This window comes from Ovis canadensis, chromosome 2 (assembly GCF_042477335.2).
Source record: "Ovis canadensis isolate MfBH-ARS-UI-01 breed Bighorn chromosome 2, ARS-UI_OviCan_v2, whole genome shotgun sequence".
NCBI lineage: Eukaryota > Metazoa > Chordata > Mammalia > Artiodactyla > Bovidae > Ovis > Ovis canadensis.
This window is the reverse complement of record NC_091246.1, coordinates 184016731-184039782: the sequence shown is the minus strand read 5'-3', so window position 1 is coordinate 184039782 and position 23052 is coordinate 184016731. Positions and strand designations below refer to the sequence as shown.

Sequence of the window (23052 nt, the reverse complement as noted above, 5' to 3'; positions counted from 1 at the left end):
GCGAGAGATGAGGACACGCTTGGCTTTGGTTGTTCTCTTGGAGGCAGAGAGGCAGAGGACCTGCTGGTTGAGTTTTGGGTGAAAGCCATCCCTCCCTGTTTTCCATTCTTTTTTGACTTCTCTCTTTGCAACAATGGGAAACATATTTATTGTTGGAACATAGTCATCAGAAGGACTCAAGAGAGTTTTTTCTTCCTCATATTTGTCAAACCACAGACATTTCACAATGGAGAAAAGATGATATTAAGAACGGGGGAAAGATATTAATAATGCAAGTCTTTCTTTTTTTTATTCCCAACTTAAAATGGGTTGTGGTCAAAAGTTTGGAACCAAGAACAAACATTATCTCATAGACTAACAATGCTGGCTGAATCCACAAATGCATATTTCATCCATACTGTGAGCTGAGGGAGAAAGGTAAACATCTCCCAGCTGACAGGTTAGTCCAGCTTCAGTGCTTAAAGCTGCCTTTAGCTGGCCTTGCCTTCTACAGCTTTTTTTTTTCATTTCTGTACCTTTGAACTCAACCAGCCCATTCTGTATACACTGTAAGCTCTAAAGACAAAGGCAATGAGGGTGTGACCTCTGGGTGGTCAGAACTACGTAGACTAAGTACAGTCATTGGTAGGACAGGGTCTGTCAGCATGTTTTTTTTTTGGGGGGGGGTCTCCATGTTTGAAGATAAGAAACTGGATTTGAGCAGCTGATTTTAGTTCAGGAAGTTGGTGTGTTTCCTGTGTGTTTGGTTGCTTGTCTGTTTATTAATTCACCAAAGGGTTTTTCGCAAGGCAGCCTGCATTTAAACAGGGAGTGGGCCGGGGGAGCCACTTGTTCTAAAGTCTGTCAAATGGGCTGAACCCACCAGCACACGAGGGATGTAAATGGAACTGTGGTCACACTTGCCACCCCTCTGAGAGTAGGCATTTCATTGAGCCTTAGAAAAAGCACCATACGGCCACAGAATATGTCTCCATGCTGGCCTATTGCCACTTAATAGCCACATGTCTCTAAGCCACTCAAAGCTCATATTTAGTGACGATAAAGTTAGAGGGTCTAGAGTTCAGTTGTTTAGTCAGTTCTCTGTGTTGTGTGGTCTGCTTGAAAATAGTGCGTTCTGCTGAATGAAATATCTGGTTATTATGAAGATTCCCTGCATGTCATGTATGCATCCCCAGTTTTCAGAGGCTAGGAATCTTGCCTTGCCTGTGAAGACAAATACCACTTTAATGTATCTGTAGCACTTACTGCTGCCACCATTAACTTGCCAGTGACTGCCTTACAATATCTCACAATTTATGTGCCCCTGGCTTGACTTCCTACAGAGGTGTGACTATCTTACTGCTTCCCCATGGTGCTTTCCAAAAAGAATACTCTGAACCTGTTATCTGTTGATATAATTTGAGTGGAATTCAGGGAGATGTACTTAGCACTGAATCCGAGCTCACACCATAATGGTACCCAGGGTATTTAGAATGTGCTTTAGGACCTTGCAGAGCCACAGTTCCAGCAGTAAGAGCAGCAGCAGCTAATGGACTGTGGACATGACATTAATGGCAGTCAACCCCGATCTAGCACTTTCCTTGTGCCTGGTATTGTTCTATGTGTTTTACTTGTACTATGCCATTTGGTTCTGCAAACCACATTTTGAGGTGGGTACTGTTATTTAAGCTGAAATTGAAAGATGAGGAACTGGGGGCCCAGAGAGAGAAGAATGGTGCCCAAGGTTGCAGAACTGGAGGGCAGTAGGTTCCAATCCAAGCAGTTTGGCTGCAGAGTCTGTGCTTGGACCCGCTGAATGATAGCATCTCTTTCACAAGAGCTAATACATATATGGATATGGATCATATGCCAGACACTTTTTATGCAAATTCACTAATAATAGTAAGAGGTGGTGGACAATAGAGTGTTTTATAAGATGCCACAGAAATTTCCATCAAGCCTAAAAAAGCACCATGTTCTTGAACAGTCACTGGGGCTGGGGCTATGTGTGGTTTCTTCCTAAGTGGGTTGGGACAGCAGTGCCAGGCAAGAAAAGATGGTTTGTTCTTTGCTTGGAAAATTTTATGATCAGGAGATCAAGGCTCAGGGATACTTTAAAAAAAATAAAGTTATTTACTTTTAATTGGAGGATAATTGCTTTACAATATTATATTAGTTTCTGCCATAGATCAACATGATTCAGCCATAAGTATACATATGTCCCCTCTCTCTTAAACCTTCCTCCTACCTCCCACCCCGGGCTGGATATGGTAGAAGCACAGAAAGTCAAGGCACTGCTGTTTTCCTCTGCTCTGAGCAAGCAATGTGCAAGCCACGCAGTGGGGGAGCAGCCCAGGTGGTAGGTATTTTCTGCCCACTGGCTTGCAGCAACTTCACAGAGACATAGGGTGGGGAGATGCTGGGGTGAGTGTTTTTTTCTTGTCTCCCTCAGAGTGCCCTAGACTGAATGGCCACTCTACTTTCAGGGGCTGTCTGTCTCTCTCGGGTGGAGAGCTTAATAGGTGGCAGAGAGACTCCCCTACAAATTAGGAGTCTGTTATTTCAGTGAGCACAAAATATCCAAGTTAAAGGAAGAAAAAAAGATGAGAGCCAAACTAAAACCATAACTCAGTGGTTTACCCAAACCAAAAAGAACCTTTTTCTTTTCTTAGTCACTTTTTCTCAATGGGGAAAGAAAGGGAACCTAACACTAAGAAGTGTCTTAAAGGATGGAGGTCACCTCCTGTGGGTGGGTGGAGGTGTGTGACCTAGAAAGGAGCAATGGGATGGAGGTGGGGTCTTCTGGGTCCTGACAATATTCTATTTCTTTACCTAGGTAGTAGCTGTTCAGTCCCTAAATCCTGTCCAACTCTTTGTGACCCCTATGGACTACATCATGCCAGGCTCCTCTCTAGTTGTTACAAGACAGAAACTACATGATACTTTGCTTTGTGATTTTTAATATTCAGTTTTTTATACCTTATGGGCTCTGTGCATTTGTATATCATTAACACTGTAAAACAAAACATTTAAAGAGTGAGAACACCCACTTAGCCTGTTGGATTGTGGGATGACAGTGCTGCAGCCAGATCACTCATGGCAACAACAGTGGTAACAACTCCCATTATTAATACCTGTTTCCTACAAGAAATAGGGGGCCTCTCAGCGAGGCCTAAGAATGCAGGTGGCAGGGCATTCCATCAGATCCATGCACCGAGTCTTCACAAAGCATGCCATTTTCCATGAGGCCTCCCCAGCCTTGTTCTTGGGACCCAGGGCGTGATGGATCCTCAGGCAGTTTGCCAGATGGCATTCCAGGGGTGAAGGAAAAAGGAAGGAAGTCTCCAGGGTACATGTTAATGATTCCTTGGGGTCCAACTTGTCATTGATCCTATGCTCATCTAGATAGTGAGCACTGCAAGGAACATGGAGGGGCTCCCGGGTAGACTGGCGAGGAGGCATTTGATGTGTGATTTATAGATGTGCAAATAGGAATAATCACCCTTAACTTTCAGGGCTGTTTTGAACATTGAACAAGCCTGGTGTCAGGGCACAATAGGTATTTAATAATGGGAACTGTTACCACTGTTTTCGGAGCTTCCCAGGTGGTGCAGTGGTAAAGAATCCGCTTGCTGATTCAGGAGACACTGGTTTAATCCTTTGGTCAGGAAGATCTCACTCCAGTATTCTTGCCTGAAGAATTTCATGGATAGAGGAGCCGGGTGGGCTCTAGTCCATGGAGTAGCAAAGAGTCAGACACGACTGGGCACACATGCAACAGTCACACCACTGTTGTCACTGTGAGAGTGATCTGGCTGCACAACCGTCATATCACTGGGTGAACGGCAGGACTGACTCAGCTAACCCAGGTGACTTACGTGGGTGTTTCCCTCTTTAAAAAGTTTTGTTTTACAGTATTGTGATATATAAATGCACAAGGTCCATAAGACATAAATAACTGAATATTAAAAGTCATAAAGCAAAACGTCAGGTAATTATTGTCATGTATCAACTACTCTGTGGATAGTGACTGCAACCATGAAATCAGATTAGAAAATGACCGATTCTTAGCAGGAAAGCTATGACAAACCTTGACAGTGTGTTGAAAAGCAGAGACATTATTCTGTCAACAAAGGTCCATATAGTCAAGTCTATGGTCTTCCCAGTGGTCACATACGGTTGTGAGAGATGGACCGTAAAGAAGGCAGAGCGCCAAAGCATTGATGCCTTCAAACTGAGTTGCTGGAGAAGGCTCCTGACAGTCACTTGGACATCAAGGAGATCAAACCAGTCAGTCCTAAAGAAAATCAACCCTGAATGCTCATTGGAAGGACTGATGCTGAAGCTGAAGCTCCAGTATTCCAATGAGCTGACTCATTGGAAAAGACTCGGATGCTGGGAAAGATTGAGGGCATAAGAAGACGACATCAGAGGATGAGATCGCTGGATGGCATCACCGATGCAATGGACATGAACTTGGGCAAACTTCGGGAGATGGTGAGGGACAGGGAGGCCTGGTGTGCTGCAGTCCATGGAGTCGCAAAGAGTCAGACACAACTGGGTAACTGAGCAACAACTCAGATAAATAAATCAAATATTGTCGGCACCCAGAAGACTCCACTTTCATCCCATGGGTCCTCTCTAGGTCACACCCCTCCATCCACCCACAGGAGGTGACTTCCTTCTTATCTTTATAAATAAATGAACAGTTTTATTCTATATATCCCCATATTTCATTGTTGTTCAGTTGCTAAGTCGTTTCTGCTACCCCATGGACTACAGCATGCCAGATCTCCCCGTCCTTCACGATCTCCCAGAGTTTGCTCAGATTCATGTCAGTTTAGTCCGTGGTGCTATTTATCTCATCCTCTGCTGCCTTCTATACCTCATTTTATTTCTCATTTATTTCTATATCTCATTTTATTACACTTCACTTAATTGTGCTTCACAGATGTTGTTGCTATTTTTTTTAAACTGAAGGTTTGTGGCAGGCATGCATTGAGCAAGCCTATCAGCACCATTTTCCCAACAGCATTTGGCCACTGTGTCTCTGTGTCACATTTTGGTAATTCTCACTAAATTCCAGACTTTTTCATTATTATATTTGTTATGGTGATCTGTGATCACTGATCTTTGATATTAACTGTGCCATAAAGATTATGACTCACTGAAGCTCAGATGGCTAGAGTTTTTAAGGAATAAAGTATTTTTTAACTGAGGTATGTACATTGCTTTTTGGACATAATGCCACTGCACACATAATAGACCATAGTATAGTGTAAACATAACTTTCATATATACCAGGAAACCAAGAAATTCCTGTGACTCATCTTATTGAGCTATTTGCTTTATTACAGTGGTCTGCAATGAAACTCATAATATCTCTGAGGCTATATAAATGTATAAACATCCCCCCATATTATTGTTTTATCTGTATTTAAATGTTATATAAACTGACTCATTTATTCTTTTGAGTCTTCCATCCTTCAGCCATCCTTATGGTTGTTAAGATTCAATCACATTGTTTTCGTAGAGGCAGTCTTTTCAGGAATATATGGTAGTTCTTTCTACAAATATGCTATATCTTGTTATTTATCTTCCTATAGATGGATTTTTTTTTAGGTTGGGATAATTACTGATAATGTTGCCATATACATTCTTATTTACGCATTGTGTTGACATGAGCTATAGATATATACCTAGGAGAGGAATTGCTGGGTCACAAGATATGTTATATCTAACTGTAGTTGATGCTGCCAAACTCTTTTCCAAAGTGGTAGTACCAACTTACTCTATCATCTGCAGTTTACAAGAGTCACCATTACTCCAGAGCTTCAGGGACAGATGGTATCCATTGTCCTTAAACGTTAGGCAATCTGGCAGATGTGTGATTGTGTTTGTGTTTTTAGTTTGTATTTCCCCAACTATTGAAGAAGTTTATTGTTTATTGTCCATCTGGACTTTTCTTTTGTGATTTTTCTTTGGTTCATATTTAAATTGGGTCATCTTCTTGCTTGATGAATGTTATCCAAATGGATACTTGACCATACAAAGTAGCATTTACTGAGAAGAGTGGTGTCTTGGAACTCATCAGAGTAGATGGTTAAAACCACAAAAGTTTTGTGAGTAGATTGTTAAAGTGGGGGTAGCTTGAAATCAGCCATGATGGGAGTTTTATACCATGGATACTGGCAAGTGCTACAAGGCAAGGCAGTCATCTACCACAGCAATGGAAAAGAACATCTCTTCTACTCTGACCCTCAGGGCCACCTCTGTCAAAAACCCTGTCCAGACAAATGTGGGTTCATTTCCCTGTTATCCCTTCTGTATCTTTCTTTTATTTTTATACCTATCCTAGTGTCAAAGCCATACTGCCTTATGAAGTATGGCTTTATAATAACTCTTCATATATGGTATAGCCAAATCCTCTCATCTCAGAGTATCCTGCTGATTTGGGTCTCTTAAATTTTTTAATTTTAGAATTAACTTACCAAGTTTATAAAGAGAAACTTGTTTGAAATTTGAGGGGGTAGGAGAAGGCAATGGCACCCCACTCCAGTACTCTTGCCTGGAAAATCCCATGGATGGAGGAGCCTGGTAGGCTGCAGTCCATGGGGTCGCTAAGAGTCGGACACAACTGAACGACTTCACTTTCACTTTTCACTTTCATGCATTGGAGAAGGAAATGGCAACCCACTCCAGTGTTCTTGCCTAGAGAATCCCAGGGATGGAGGAGCCTGGTGGGCTGCCGTCTATGGGGTCGCATAGAGTCGGACACGACTGAAGCGACTTAGTAGCAGAAGCGACTTAGCAGCAGTAGCAGCAGCACATTGATTCTGTAGATCAACTTTGGCAAAAATGCACATTTTTATGCTTCCCTGATGGCTCAGTGGTAAAGAATCTACCTGCAGTGCAGGAGACACAGGTTTGATCCCTGGGTTGGGAAGATCCCCTGGAGGAGGAAATAGTAACCCACTCCAGTGTTCTTGCCTAGAAAATCTCATGGACAGAGCAGCCTGGCGTGCTGCAGTCTGTAGGGTCACAAAGAGTTGGACGCAACTGAGAGACAGCATGCATGTATATTTTTATATGCTTTGGGTCACTGTGGAAATTACTTATTATTGTGTAACATCAGTTGCATATATTTTCTGTAGGTTTGTTATTTGTCATTTAAATTTGGCTACAGTGTTTCCTCCCTTGTGGAGCTTTACTTTTATTAAAGTTTATCAACCTTTTTCTTCATAGCTTCTAGCATTTATGTCATAAGATTAAAAATTTAAATATTAATATTCTCTGGTGTTTTATTCTGTCCTTTAATGATTTTCTTAATGATTACAGTCCAAAGATTTTAATCTTTGATCTACTTGGACTTTATATTACAAAAAATTATATTGTGATAAAGATTTTTTAAATCCTATTTTTAAAAATCTATTGTCCCAATACCAGTTCCTGAACAATCTATCCCTACTGATTTGAAATGTTACTATTATCATAAATGAAATTTCTATAAGTATTTGGATTTTTTTCTTGGATTTTGTCTTTTGTTTCATTATATGCTTCTGTTTATAGTATCACAGTTCCATAGGTATCATGTGAGCCACAAATGCAAGCCACATGAAATTTAAAATATTCTTGTGGTGGTGGTGGTGGTTTAGTCACTAAGTTGTATTGACTCTTGTGACCCCATGGACTGTAGTCAGCCAGGCTCCTCTGTCCTTGGGATTTCCCAGGCAAGAATACTGTAGTGGGTTGCCATTTTCTTCTTCCGGAGGTCACCCAATGCATCAGTTCAATTCAGTTCAGTTGCTCAGTCGTGTCTGACTCTCTGTGACCCCATGGACTGCAGTATGACAGGCCTCCCTGTCCATCACCAACTCCTGGAGTTTACCCAAACCCATGTCCATCGAGTTGGTGATGCCATCCAGCCATCTCAACCTCTGTCATCCCCTTCTCCTCCTGCCTTCAATCTTTCCCAGCATCAGGGTCTTTCCAAATCAGTCAGTTCTTCACATCAGGTGGCCAGAGTATTGGAGTTTCAGCTTCAGCATCAGTCCTTCCAATGAATATTCAGGACCGATTTCCTTTAAGATTAACTGGTTGGATCTCCTTGCAGTCCAAGGGACTTTCAAGTCTTTTCCAACACCACAGTTCAAAAGCATCAATTCTTTGGTGCTTGGCTTTCTTTATAGTCCAACTCTCACATCCATACATGACTACTGGAAAAACCATAGCTTTGACTAGATGGACCTTGGTCAGCAAAGTAATGTCTATGCTTTTTAATATGCTGTCTAGGTTGGCCATAGCTTTTCTTCCAAGGAGCAAGTCTTTTAATTTCATGACTGCACTCACCATCTGCAGTGATTTTGGAGCCCCCCAAAATAAAGTCTCTCACTGTTTCCATTGTTTCCCCATCTATTTGCCATGAAGTGATGGGACCAGATGCCATGCTCTTCGTTTTCTGAATGTTGAGCTTTAAGCCAACATTTTTACTCTTCTCTTTCACTTTAATCAAGAGGCTCTTTAGTTCTTCTTTGCTTTCTGCCATAAGGGTGGTGTCATCTACGTATCTGAAGTTATTGATATTTCTCCTGGAAATCTTGATTCCAGTTTGTGCTTCATCCAGCCTGGCATTTCATATGATGTACTCTGCATATAAGTTAAATAAGCAGGGTGACGGTATACAGCCTTGATATACTCCTTTCCCAATTTGGAACCAGTCTGTTGTTCCAGGTCCAGTTCTAACTGTTGTTTCTTGACCTGCATACAGATTTCTCAGGAGGCAGATCAGGTGGTCTGGTATTCCCATCTCTTGAAGAATTTTCCACAGTTTGTTGTGATCCACACAGTCAAAGGCTTTGGCATAGTCAATAAAGCAGAAGTAGACGTTTTCCTGGAACTCTTGCTTTTTCGATGATCCAACAGATGTTGGCAATTTGATCTCTGGTTCCTCTGCCTTTTCTAAATCCAGCTTGAACATCTGGAAGTTCACAGTTCATGTACTGTTGAAGCCTGGCTTGGAGAATTTTGAGCATTACTTTGCTGCCATGTAAGATGAGTGCAATTGTGGGGTGGTTTGAACATTCTTTGTCTTTGACTTTCTTTGGGATTGGAATGAAAACTGACGTTTTCCAGTTCTGTGGCCACTGCTGAGTGTTCCAAATTTGCTGGCATATTGAGTGCAGCACTTTAACAGCATCATGTTTTAGGATTTGAAATAACTCCACTGGAATTCAATTACCTCCACTAGCTTTGTTCGTAGTGATGCTTTGTAGAGCCCACTTGACTTCACATTCCAGGATGTCTGGCTCTAGGTGAGTAATCAAACCATCGTAGTTATCTGGGTCATGAAGATCTTTTTTGTACTGTTCTTCTGTGTATTCTTGCCACCTCTTCTTAATATCTTTTGCTTCTGTTGGGTCCATACCATTTCTGCCCTTTATTGTGCCCATATTTGCATACTAACCCATAGGTATCATGTGAAACACAAATAAATGTAAGCCACATCAAATTTAAAATATTCTAATAGCTGCATTAAAAAGTAAAAAAAGAGGTGAAATTATGTACTTTTATTATTTTTAAAATTGAAGTATTGTTGATGTGTATAGTATTATATAAAATACATGTGTACAATATAGTGTTTCACAATTTTTCAAGATCATATTCCATTTATAGTTATTATAAAATATTAGTTATATCCTCCATGTAGCACAGTATATCCTTGTAGCTTATTTTCTACCTAATAGTTTGTACCTTTTAATCCCCTACCCCTGTATTGCCTGTCCCCTCTTCCCTCTCCCCACTGGCAACCACTCGTTTGTTTTCTATATCTGTGAGTCTGTCTCTTTTTTGTTATATTCAACAGTTTGCTGTATTTTGTAGAATCCACATATATGTGATATCATGCAGCTTTTGTTTTTCTCAGTCTGACCTATTTCACTTAGCCTGATGCCAAGTCCACCCATATTGTTCCAAATGGCAAAATTGTAGTCTTTTTAATGGCTGAGTAGGAATCCATTGTCTCTGTATGTGTGCATATGTGTGTGTGTGTGTGTGTGTGTGTATCTCACATCTTCCTTCTCTGTTCACCTGTTGATGGATACTCAGGTTGCTTCTATAACTTGGCAATTGTAAATAATGCTGCTATGAACATTGGGCAATGGCACCCCACTCCAGTACTCTTGCCTGGAAAATCCCATGTGGAGGAGCCTGGTGGGCTGCAGTCCATGGGGTCACTAAGAGTCGGACTCAACTGAGTGACTTCACTTTCACTTTTCACTTTCATGCATTGGAGAAGGAAATGGCAAGCCACTCCAGTGTTCTTGCCTGGAGAATCCCAGGGACTGCAGAGCTTGGTGGGCTGCCGTCTATGGGGTCGCACAGAGTCAGACACAACTGAAGCGACTTAGCAGCAGCAGCAGCAGCAGCAGCAGCAGCAGCAGCAGCATGAACATTGGGATGCATGTCTCTGCACCAATGTCTGTAACTCTTTGTATGTCCCTCAGTCCTTTCAGTGGTGTGCTCTGTGAAGTCTAGCAGCCTCTGGCTCCACTGTGCTCTGCGTGGAATCCCTTCTTGCCCCATGGTTTGCAAAGTTCCTCGGGCAACAAGTTTGAGTGATCCTAGGGTTCACCTCATTTCTCCTCTCTGAGGGTCACACCTGTGCTATGGGAGTGGGAGATGCAGGCTGCCAGACTGATGCTAGCCATTCTTGATGATTAGTCCTACTTAAAAATTTGTGGGGGGATTATTTACTATTTGGTTCTTCCACATTTCCTTTGATTTTTATTAACTCCTTATTTTCTTTAATTTTATTCTTTTGATAACCTCTTTTCTTTTTATGCTTTCCTGTTTACTGAGAGCTCCTATAGCTATTTTCTCCAGGTTCTGATAGGCAAGTCTCTTTGTGGTCATTGTTCTCTCGATACTTTACAATTTTGGTTTTGGCTTTCTTTTGAGATGGTGGAACTTTCTGGTTCTGTTATGTCTTTTTAGTTGTACTGCATTCTTAATAAAGCCATCTACACCGTTTATAAGTTTTGGAAATTATTGAAGTTCTCTTTATAGCTTAGTGTATAGTCACTGTGATTTTACCATGAACCTTTGTAAACAAAGTGTTATTCATTTTTTGGGGTATAAGTTATTGATTGATTTTACATGAGTAAATGTTGAGTATACAAAATAAATTTAAATTTACAAAAATAAATATATATGTATATATGTGTATTTTTTTAAACTTTGGTTGCCAGTGTAAGATTTTATTATAAAAATTAGAGCTTAAAGTGTGAAAGCCATTCAACTAAGTGACCCAAAAGGTCACTTGGAAAGTGTAAAATGTGAATACAAGTTAGTGTAGACCCAGAATGACCCTGGAGTAGAGCTGATATCAAAGGGTACCTAACGTATTCTTTCCTCTCTCTTTTCATTATTTTTCTTCTATTTCCCCTCTATACAATATGCTAATAAGAAATCTAGATTACACAGAACCAGGCCAGGTGTTATACCAGTCTTTTATCAACAAATGAGAGCACATTATACAGTTTTTAATTGGTCTTAGGAAAAGCAAAGGTGAAATGGAAATTCAATTCTCCTGGACCTTTGTTCAAAATGCAATTTTCCATCTCTACTGTAAGGAACGAATTTTAATTAGCTTGATTCTCACCATTTGGCCATGCATTTGTAATCCTTGTTCACACTTTGTGAAAGAAAAAATTGATGAAAGAAATTGAACAATAATGGAAATCTTGTCTGAGCAGAACAAATTGGAATTATCAAATACATTGCAGGATGACTGGCATGCTGGAGCTGGGGAGAGGAGAAGTGTCTGGTGACTTAGAAAAAGCTCCTCTCCCCAAAATGCCACTATTCAGCCTGACACGGTTTTGTCCTGCACAGAGAGCCTTCCAGAGTAGGGAGGGCTGTGGTGCCAGGCAGACCTGGGTTGGAAGCCTGCCTCCAGTCTTTAATGGTTGGTCACTTAATTTTCCCGATCTTCAATTTCTTCATCTGTAAAATAGGGTAATAACGTCTACCTAGTAGCCTTGTGAGGATTGAGAGAAACGAATCATGGAAAGTGCCAGACACATAACAGGAGCTCAAAGAACGACCAAGAGGAACTTTTCAAAGGCAGGATCAGTAGCAGGACTGAGGAACTGTGAGGTTCCTGACTTGTTTTCTCTTGAGAAGAAAGCAGTGAGTATGTTTGTACGCTCTGCTGGTGGTACCAGTGGTTGGAGGGTGACGTTCTTCCAGACCTTCCTCTCAGTCACTCTGGGACACCAAAAAACCAGGGCCTTTTGCAGAGGAGTCCATTCAGGATTCTAATCTGTAGTTACCGAAGCTCCAAGAGTCCATTCTAGCTCAGTGTGTGAGCTTTGTGGAACAGCTGTAAGGCCATGAAGGTCATGTTCACCAAGCACAGCTCACCAATGAGGAAATGAGATAAGAGTTTCTGGGCCAGCAAGTAGGTCAAATAGCATAAATCATAGAGGGAAAAGGGGGTCAGCAAAACATACTATTTAGGGCTTTGTGGAGAGGTGTCAGAGAGGGAAAAGGTATAGTTCATGGTCTCAGAGCTTGTAATATAACAGAGAAGGGAAACAAAACAAAACTCTAGCCACATAAGGTGCTAACTGTAAAGATCCAATGTCCATACAACTTTTTTTCTTTTCTCTGAGACAATGTCAAAATCAGATACTCCTTGAGGTTTTCAGCCCACCTGCCCAGGTTTCAGTTCAGAAAATAAAGTCCCTGTTTCTCTATATGTATTGTTCCCAACTCAGTTTCTGAGCACCTCTGTACTCCCAGAATTCCCTCCCCGTTAGGAGTATAGGTCTGGCTCAGGGTTTGATAGATCTGGGTTCATTTTCAACTCCCTTACTTACTCTCTTATGGCCTTGGGGGGAAGCATCTATTCCTCTGGACACCTGTTTCTTCATCTTTAAAATGGTCACATCATAGGGTAGTGGTTATGATAATTTTGTTGCTCAGTCACTAAGTCGTGTCCAACTCTTTGCAACCCCATAGACTGCATCACACTAGGCTTCCGTGTCCTTCACCATCTCCTGGAGTTTGCTCAAACCCATGTCCATTGAATTGGTGATGCCATCCAACCATTTTATCCTCTGTTGCCCTCCTCTCTTGCCCTCAATCTTTCCTAGCATCAGGGTCTTTTCCACTGAGTCAGCTCTTTGCATCAGGTGGCCAAAAGTATTGGAGCTTCAGCTTCAGCATCAGTCCTTCCAACGAGTATTCAGGGTTGATTTCCTTTAGGATTGACTGGTTTGATTTCCTTGTTGTCCAAGGGACTCTCAAGAGTCTTCTCCAGCACCACAGTTTGGAAGAATAATTTCTTCTGTGCTCAGCCTTCTTTATGGTCCAACTCTCACCTCCATAAACGACTACTGGGAAAAAAAGTAGCTTTGTCAGCAAAGTGATGTCTTTGCTTTTTAATACGCTGCCAAGGTTTGTCATAACTTTCATGGCAGCACTCACAGTCCAGACTGATTTTGGAGCCCAAGAAAATAAAATCTGTGGTAATTTAAGAATTCCCTTTTGGACAGGCCTATGCTAGGCCCTCAAGATGAACAGATAAAGAGGATCTGTTTTCTTCCTTCAAGGCAGTGGCTCTCCACCTGGGCCAGTTCTGCTTCCTCAGAGGACAACTGGCAACATCTGGAGACATCCTGGCTGTCCTTGTTGGGTGATGGTTGGGTGTGGGGGTGCAGGAGACCTGGGGATGCTAAATATTCTACAGTGCATAGGACAGCCTGCCCCCAACACCAGACACCCCTACCTCCTCACCCCACCCCCGCGCGCGGCAGCGTTCCTTCGGATTTTAGAATTAGAAGAGGGAGATGGGCCCATTAGAGGTCTTCCTCTCCGAGAAGAAGGAAAACGTCATGATTCTTATTGTCATATTTACCCCTCCTGCTGCCCTAGATGTCCCGGTCGCAGCTCCCTCGGAGGAAGACTGAGGACGCGCCTCCTACCAGAAGCGCCCGGGTGGATAGCGCCATCCTTATGCATCGACACGTCCCGTTAGAGATCCCCGCCGCCGCTGCCTGGGGAGGGGTCTGGGCAGCCGAGTGAAACTGAAAGGAAGGAGCCTGGCGCTCCTTCCTCCGGTCTCGCGAAGCAGGCCCTGTGCAGACGCCGCCGAGAGGCTTTGCGGAAAAGGCAGGGCTTCTATGGCGACCTTATTAGACTTCCTGGGGCAGCAGCTCCAGCCAGGCATAGCCTGACCGTTCACTGTCAGCACACCCCAGGGCTCGACGGCTGGGCACCAAAGAGGGTGAGCTTGCTGGCTGCTCCGGGGGCCCCCGCCACCTGGAGGGCGCCTGAGTCCAGCCCCCCAAACTGGTGGTGGTGGCCCAACCTTTGAAGGGGATCCCAAGGCAGGAGGGGACAGCTGGTCTTTCCGGGCCTTAGCCGGGGACTCCAAGTCCAGGAGCGCACTCCAGCTTCCCCCCGGGCTGCGCCTTCCGCGGCTGGGATGCGCGTGCGCCCGGAAGGCAAAGCTAACTCCCTGGTGGCCGCGTGGGCGGCGGGGAAGGTGGGGCCACCCGTCGCCCCATGCTCCCGAGCCAAGATCCGGATTCGGGACAGTGCCTGGGTGCTGAGTCAAACCCCCGCTGGGCTGGATCTGCGGGGCCGGGAGCGCAGGCGGCGGTAGTTAATGATTAATCGCTTACCACCCGGCCTCCAGCCTCTCTGCACGGGAAACCGTGCTCCCGGAGGGTGGGTTGGACCAGTAAAGGCCAGGTGCCTTGGAGGGGAGCCGGAGAGAAGCCGAACAAAGCGCCAAGGACCTGCAGGGGAACGGCCTGCGAGCTGCGGTCTGTGGGCTGACTGGCTGCAGCGAGTTTGGAACCTCCTTCCTCTGAGCTCACCGCGCCTCTCCCAGTCACCACCCCCTCAAACCCCACCCCTAAGCGCCTCCGGGTTCGGCTAGGTTGGGCTGCCCCAGGAAGTTTCCATTAAAGCACCTGAAATCCCAAATCACCTTTTCCAGGTGAGCTCGAAAAAGCCCTGCGCCCACTCCGGTGAGTTGCAGCCGAGAACTCTGGGCTCTGCAGGGAGGAGGAAGGGAAGCTGAGAAGGTCTTTGGACCCGGTTGCCTGGCTGGCTGTCTTCCTCATGGCTTCCCCAAGCCACCCCAGCAGGGACTGCTCCCAGGTCATTGATCACAGCCACGTTCCCGAATTCGAGGTGGCCCCCTGGATAAAAATCACCCTCATCCTGGTGTACCTGGTTATCTTCGCGGTTGGCATCCTGGGGAACAGTGTCACCATTCGGGTCACCCAGGTGCTCCAGAAGAAAGGCTACCTGCAGAAGGAGGTGACAGATCACATGGTCAGCCTGGCTTGCTCCGACATCCTGGTCTTCCTCATTGGCATGCCCATGGAGTTCTACAGCATCATCTGGAACCCGCTGACCACACCCAGCTACACCGTGTCCTGCAAGGTGCACACGTTCCTCTTCGAGGCTTGCAGCTATGCCACGCTGCTGCACGTGCTGACCCTCAGCTTCGAGCGCTACATCGCCATCTGCCACCCCTTCAGGTATAAGGCCATGTCGGGGCCCTGCCAGGTGAGACTGCTGATTGGCTTTGTCTGGGTCACCTCCTCCCTAGTGGCGCTGCCTTTGCTTTTTGCCATGGGAGTTGAGTACCCCTTGATGAACGTGCCCAGTCACTGGGGACTCACTTGCAACCGCTCCCGCACACGCCACCAGGAGCAACCGGAGAGCTCCAACATGTCTATCTGTACCAACCTGTCCAGCCGCTGGACCGTGTTCCAGTCCAGCATCTTCGGTGCCTTTGTGGTCTACCTTGTGGTCCTGGTCTCCGTGGCCTTCATGTGCTGGAGCATGATGCAGGTGCTTAGGAGGAGTAAGCAGGGCACCCTGGCTGCCCGGGGGCAGCAGCTGCAGCTGAGGAAGTTGGAGAGCCAGGACAGCAGGAGCGCCCGGAGGCAGACCATCATCTTCCTGAGTGAGTACGGGGTGCAGGGCCTCCTGGGAGCAGACCTCACCCCCACCCCACCACTGCCCCCAAGGTCCTCTTAATCCAAGCCTTGCCTTACAAGTGTGAACCTAAGTTCATTGAGGTTGAAGAGGCAGGGATATAAGCCTCTGGATGTTTCTTCTCTCTGTTTTGGAAACTGGGGTTATGATCAGAAGAGCACTTGACCAGAGGTCAGAAAGTCTAGGTACGTTCACCAGTGGCAGCTCTGTGACTGCTGGCCAAGTCACAGCTGGCTGACAGCTTAGGTAAAATGGCGATGATAATACTGAGAAATGTGAGGGTCGAACTAGGTAACTCAGGACAGGTGAAAGTCCTCTGAGACGGACCAAGTTCTGCAGGGCTGGAAGGGAGCGTCCTTATCTAGCCCATCTTAACCCCGGGCAACCTTTCTCAGGCAATTAGACTGTGTTCCCATTTTTGTCCTCCTTAGCAGAAATAAGGCTGTCAGGAATACACTCTCCAGCCTGCAACTTTGTTCCCCCAAAGTGGTTTCCTATCCAAGTCTTAAGAAAGTGGAGCTCTCAGACACCCACTTCTCTGGGTAGTGCTTGAGTGTTCGTCGTGGTAGGTCTGTTTGTTATCAGAGCATAGAAACGTAGCAGGAGTAGGCTGGCTTGTTTGTCTGAATCAGGAAATCTGGCTTTCCTGCAACTTGATTGATACCCAATTTCCATGCAGAGAACTTGGTTTGTTTCCCAAACTTTTGTTGCGATGCAACTATTTTGAGTCAGATCCTTCTGTGTGCCAGGAAGGGAAGGGGCCCATAATCAGTAGCCCCCCAAGACCTTAGAAGAGAGTCCTGGTGGCCACCCTTTGAGAGGCTGGGCTTTCCCAGAAACGCACAAAGTGTACGCAGCAAAGGGTCTTTCAAAATATTTTTTAGCAGAAAAGAGAAAAAGATATCTTTGTGAGTGTGAGTCAAGGGGGAGTTGATGGAACACGTTTCCCTTTCTCCCCAGACCCCTCTCCAGTGAGGCGTCCAAGGAGGAATAAATCACGGTGCTGTTTGTTTTGGTGTGGAAGACCTGAGAAACAGGTTCCAGGGTGAAAGTTAGACAAGAGAGAAAGACGGAAGGCACTTGAAGAGGGATGGCAAGAACCAGGTTTTGGCCCAGCCCTACCCCTGGCTTCCAGTGTGTCTGTACAGTGGGCCTGACCTTGTTGTATCTGTGCAAAATGAGAGAACGGAGTTTGCTGGTTGAGGATGCCTGATTCTGCATCAGGGGCTGTGCTTTTGACATATTTCCATTTCATAGAAGAGGAATTTCAGGCTGAGAGAGAACCTAGTTCAAATGCACTCAAGTGCAGCTCCCAGATTTTAACCTTGTTTCTCTGGGGTGTTTCGGAGTTGCCTATCACTTACCACATGACAGGCCAATAAATTGAGAGACAAGTTGTTGGGACAAGGAATAGCAACTCTGTTTGGAAAGCCAGCAGACTGAGCAGATGGTGGACTAGCGTCCCATAGAAACATCTTATCTGAGTTAGAATTCAAGCTTCTTTGTTAAAAGGGAAGGGATATGGTTGGTTGTTGCAAGCTTCTCTGTTTAATAATCCTTTGTTTTTGCATCTGTATGTACAGGTAAGTTTGGTAAGATTATGATTTTCCTATAAACCTGCAATAAGACGAATGTTATTCTGTTCTTCAACTCTTTATATGAATGGGAAAACGTTTTGTCTTTAAACATTAGAGCCTTGAGAGTGGTCCATCCTGTATATTTCATGCTATAGGCAACATTCTTGTAGCAAAAATGATAGAATATATATGTTAAAGTAAAAGAAGCAGATCCAATAAAGAGTCAAGATTTGTTTCTCTGTTATTATAAGGGCAGGGAAATAAGTGGTTGCCTGTGGCTTTTTCATAGGCTCAAGGGGAAGGGAAAATAAAATAAAGCAGGACTTTGATAAGATGTTGCAACCTTTCTGGAAACTGGAGTAAGGTATCTGTATCAGGTGACATTGTCCAGGGACTTAGGGCACCCAACCCAACTCAATCTCTTACCCACTGGCTTCTGCCCAAAATATTCCAGGAAGAAACAAAACATTGGATTTGTCTGAACATCTACTGAAAGACTAGTTCTTTCTTCCCCCATATACCTTTAGGCATGTCTTAAACTGCTAGCAGTAATTCATACTTTAGTGTGAAGAAATTTCCTTTTTTCCTTTTTTGAGTACAGGACATTACCTCCCACTCTAATTTGGGAAGTAAGACTCCATTTGACCAAGAACAAAAATAAGTGATTTCTCTTTGTTCTCTATCATACCAATCTCTTTTTATTAATATTTTAAAAAATTTCTCTCAGTAGATGTCTGTTCTTCTCCTAGTGGGTATTGTTCCAAGTCAAAGTCAGTCTCCAAGTTCTGTCTCCAAGTTCTGTCTCCTTTCAGACATGAAATCAGAATGTCCCAGACTTTTCAGTTTAGTTCAGTCACGTCCAACTCTTTGCGACCCCATGAATTGCAGCATGCCAGGCCTCCAGAGACAAATAGGAACTTGGAGATCATCTCATCCAGTTACTAACTGCTGAGGATGAGTCTGTTCTCTCAGCTGCCCTCATTCTTTTCTTCTCCTTGTCTCCCCTTTCTTGTAACAGCTCTGTATTAATCACCCACTGTGTTCCCTGCATAGATTGTTGAATGGCAATCAGGTGCTCAATGTGTGGTAATGTCTTGGGGGAATTTACCATTTGTATTTAGCCCATTGCCTCTGCAGTAGGTTTGCAGAGCAATTCTTGCAAATGTCCCCTTCTCCCAATGAATTTCAAAGAGCTTTTGAAAATAGGATCCTCACTAATTAACTCAAGTTAGGAAATAAATTAATGGAATGAAGAGGAAGGAATCATGGTCTACATCCATCAGATTGATACAATGCAATTTACTTTGTGGGTTTCATAAAACGTATGTTTTGGGGGCATTTTTAACCCAGAACAAATGAAAATATAAATTGTTTACAAATCGCTGAATTTAATATAGTGATTTAGCTGTCTTTTTAGCACTTCAGTTAACAGATGTATCAAATTAAAACAAATATTTGCTCATTTTAAACATCTTTTGCATTTAATGTGAAATGTAAATGACAACACAGCGCAAGATGGTTTTGGAGTTCTGGAGGCAATAAAAAAAACCATTAAGGATTTTCTCCTCTCGTTGTTAAAAAATGCTAACTTCTGCATAACAAAAGGGAAATTCATAAATCTACTCAAGATGAGAAAGTCTATGTAGAAAATATTAATTTTTCCTTTCTGCATCCTTTGCTATTGTGCCTCAGTCTAGCTGAGGTTCTTGACTGGTGGATAATGAAAACAAATTGGGAAATCCGAATAAGAAAGAGATGCTGAGACACCTCCTAGCTCTCAAGCAATTTGCAGGCGAGAACAATAATAATGTGAAAGTGCACATTTCTGGACACATGAGTGTCCCTTCTTGCCTCCTGTCAGCTAAGTAAGAAATCAGTACTAGACATATTTCTGTATGGTCACTGCTAATAAAACTTGTCCCACACCAAGACAGCAAGGAGCTGGTATATTTGTCTCTCTATACCTTAGATGTTGAGAATATGCAAAATGAGCCTTCCTTTCAAGAGGATTTCCCAGACCTTCCATTTTGTCTTTCTGAACCCTCACTTGGGGTTCTTTGCAATGTCTGGTCCACAGACGTTCATATTTGTGTTTATTGTACATGTGCTTGCTGTCAGATGTCACTTATTTTAAAAGAAGCATTGTAATTGGTAGCTTCCAAGAGCATAAAGTGATTGGGGCTTGGTTACAGCTGCTTTTTAAGGATCTATAAGGTTGTGATTGTTTTTCAAAGATAGTTATGAATTTTTTAACAGATAATTATGAAATTAAAAAATTAAACATCATGGAGGCTTGTGTTTGTTAGTTGCTCAGTTATGTCTGACTCTTTGTGACACCATGGACTGTGGCCTGCCAGACTCTTTGTCCATGGAATTCTCCAGGCAAGAATACTAGAGTAGGTAGCCATTCCCTTCTCCAGGGCATCTTCCCAACCCAGGGATTGAACCTTCGTCTCCTGCATTGTAGGTGGATTCTTTACAGTCTTAGCCACCAGGACTCTATAATAAGTACAGTTTATTTATTTATTTTTTTAAATTCTGGTTTGCTCTCCCGAGTCAGAGGGAAAGGGAAGGAGCTGCAGAGCGTGATGAAAATTTGCATATCAGTTTCGGTTGATTGTGGAGGATATGTTGAATATGGACTTTGTCCATCATGTGTATTGGATAGAAAAAAAACAGAGTTGCCGTTGTACTGAACTATTCTGAAAAATAAATTGATGCGTGTTTGAGTATTTGTGGGGTGGGTCAGAGAGAAGCAGGGAGGAGATCAGAATCATATCCTCTGAGTCTTAAGACCCAAGATATGAGGTCAAAGTCATGTGTTCATAGGAGAGATGGAGGAAGCTGAGATGTTGACAATAGCTGGAGTCCAGAGGGAAGGAGGCTCGGGGTGGTGTGTGGGAGATATATATATATATATTTCTTTTTAAATTAAAAAAATAATTATATATATAATTATGACTTATTTGCATTGTACAGCACAAACCAACAGAACATTGCAAAGTGATTATCGTCCAGTTGAAAAAATAAATAAAATGGAGTCCAAAATTTCCCATGAAAAGAGGTTTTATTGGAATGTCATTGTGAAAAACAGTGAAAATTATGAAATTAGTCATATTTTATCATATGTAGCTTCTAATCATATGTGAATTCTTATAATAACTTTTTTTTCCAGAATGAAACAAATGCTTTTTGGAGGATGTAATTTTTCTCACAGAAGAGGTCTGATAGCCATTGTGTTTGATTTTCTAAAACAGGAAGCTTATAAAGAAAGCTTTCTCCCAAGAGCTTCTCTTAATTCTTTGCTGTTTAATTCACCCTCATTGAAGCTCCTGTCCTAGCATCATCTTTGTCAATTTTCCCTCCTTTTAGGATCAACTGGTCTAATTCGGCTAGACCTTCGTTTGTCAGTGGCTTTTCATTTGATTCCTGTGTTTCTGCAGCTTTCCTTTTATTGACTTCATGAAATTCTGCACCCTATGTGCAGACCATATGCAGAAATGTAATTAATTGAAAAATCAATCTCTATAGCCTTGTGTGTATCAACTGATTACATGGAAATGAATGCCTTAAAATACTCTGAAGTGTCCAAAGAATTTTTAAATAGTTGTTTCTTGACTAGTTTAAATTCTGGTCTTACAATCATGTTCGTGTTATTAATTTTCTTAGCAGACTTTTTCTCTGATGTATAAAGGGCTATGCCAACTCAGTCTCTCAGGGAAATATCACCAAAATTAAATTAGTGACATTTTTAATGTGAGAGATTATTTTGACTCAAATGTTTGGATATTTCAAGAAAAAAAGAGTTTTGCCTCAAGAATTCAGATTCCTACCTCCTCCCTTTACTGGGGTGGGTGTGGCTGTAATAAACGGTGTTTCATGTTTCTTTTTCTATTTGTGATGTCTGTCATAAATTCCACGTGTTCTGCGATCACCCTGGCAGACAGACATACTGATGCTGTTTCAGTTTTACAATCAGGCTGCCTCAATGATTAGCAAGTCTGTTCATCTGTCTTAGTTGCATACTTCTTGGGGGCAAAGTGTAATAAGACAGTGGAGGCCTTCACTGAGCAGTGCATTCAGCTTATTAATGCTAAAACCACTCAGAATCAAAGGCTTTTTGCGTGTACAGACAGCACAGAGCAAGTATATTGAATTGGGTGTCAAGGAGCCCTGTCTCGCCCCCCTAGGCAAGTTCCTCTGACCCATCACTTGGATGACACTGTTATCTCTCTCCACCTTTTCCTTCCATCCACCTCCCCTGCTGATCTGCAACCCTGGGATGACCCAGCTGATTCTCTGCTTCTACTCCTTGGGTGCATACTGAACACTGGCGATAAGGCTGGTCACCTGCCACTGGGAGTTCTTGTAAATCGATGTGCTCAGCCTCACCTGGGCCCTTCCTTTGCAGGGACCTTGAAAGAGCTTGAGCTCCTGAAGTCTGTTTTCCACTTTGAGGGGCCTTGACTGGGTGTGTCACCACTGGAGGAGCGTCTGCGTCTACCCTTGGCTAGGGAGACCCTGCTGCAGCCGCTGGGTCCCACTGATGCCCCCATTCCTAGCCGCATAAGTTCAACTTCCTTAGTGGCTTCCCATGGCTCCGAGGTCACAGATCAAAATCCTTAACACAAGGACCTCATGGTCAGCTGCCCCTTCAGCTTCATAGGGTGTGTTTCTCTGGTTGTGTTAGTCAGCTGGAGTGTCATGACAAAATGTCACAGGTGGCGTGGCTTAAACAGCAGACATTTATTTTCGCATAGTTCTGGAAGCTAGAAATTGGAGAGCCAGGAGATGGCAGGTATGGTTTCTGGTGAGCCTACTTCTTCGGTTTGAAAATAGCAGCCTTCTCACGGAGTCCTCGTGGGCCCTTGCTCTGGTGTGGTTTCCTTTTCTGATAGGGAAGCTAGTCTAACTGGATTAGAGCCCAGCACGTCTGATCTCGTTTAACCTTAATTACTTCCCTAAAGGCTCTGTCTCCAGACATTGTCACATTGTGGGGTTAGGGCTTCACCCCATGAATTTCGGGGGCACAGTTCAGTCCATAACACCACTTAATTGCTCTGCCCCATGCCCCCTCCTCCAGCTCTTCAGTGGGCCATGGCCAGGCTCACTCGCTGTCACCATCTGGTCTTAGCATGTGTTGTTTCCTTTGCCTGAAATGCTTTTCTGCCTTGCTCCATGCTCTACCTCACCCTGCCAGCCCCTTCACCAAATTAGCATCTTCAGATCTCTCCTGGGAAGCATGGCCCATCCTCCTTGACTTGATTAAACCTCCCTTGAAACAAGACTCAACGGTTATAATTTTACATTTAGTGGTGAAATCATTTGATTGATGCTTGCTTTCCCTCTCATTCCTCGAAGGCAAGAGTGGTTCTTTACTTTCCACTGTCCTTCATCCATCGTGTAATGCCTGGCACACAGTAGAAGAAGTGAAGTGAAGTCGCTCAGTCGTGTCCAGCTCTTTGCGACCCCA

General features: G+C 43.7%; 1 protein-coding gene and 1 long non-coding RNA gene across 2 annotated transcripts in view; one reads left to right on the top strand and one right to left on the bottom strand.

Moving 5' to 3' along the window:
- Nucleotides 1-11472: 11472 nt before the first annotated feature.
- LOC138434014 (uncharacterized) lies at nucleotides 11473-14819 on the bottom strand. The gene is made up of 2 exons (XR_011254603.1): nucleotides 13901-14819; nucleotides 11473-13379 (listed from the first exon to the last, which is right to left on the bottom strand). It is a non-coding gene; the product is annotated as an uncharacterized lncRNA (long non-coding RNA).
- Nucleotides 13448-23052, top strand: part of GPR39 (G protein-coupled receptor 39) — a 271377-nt gene continuing 261772 nt past the window's right edge. The window contains exons 1-2 of the mRNA XM_069577729.1: nucleotides 13448-14269; nucleotides 14990-15970. Coding sequence (XP_069433830.1) covers nucleotides 15115-15970 — 856 coding nt within the window. The 5' untranslated portion in view covers nucleotides 13448-14269; nucleotides 14990-15114. The remainder of the gene's footprint in view (nucleotides 14270-14989; nucleotides 15971-23052) is intronic.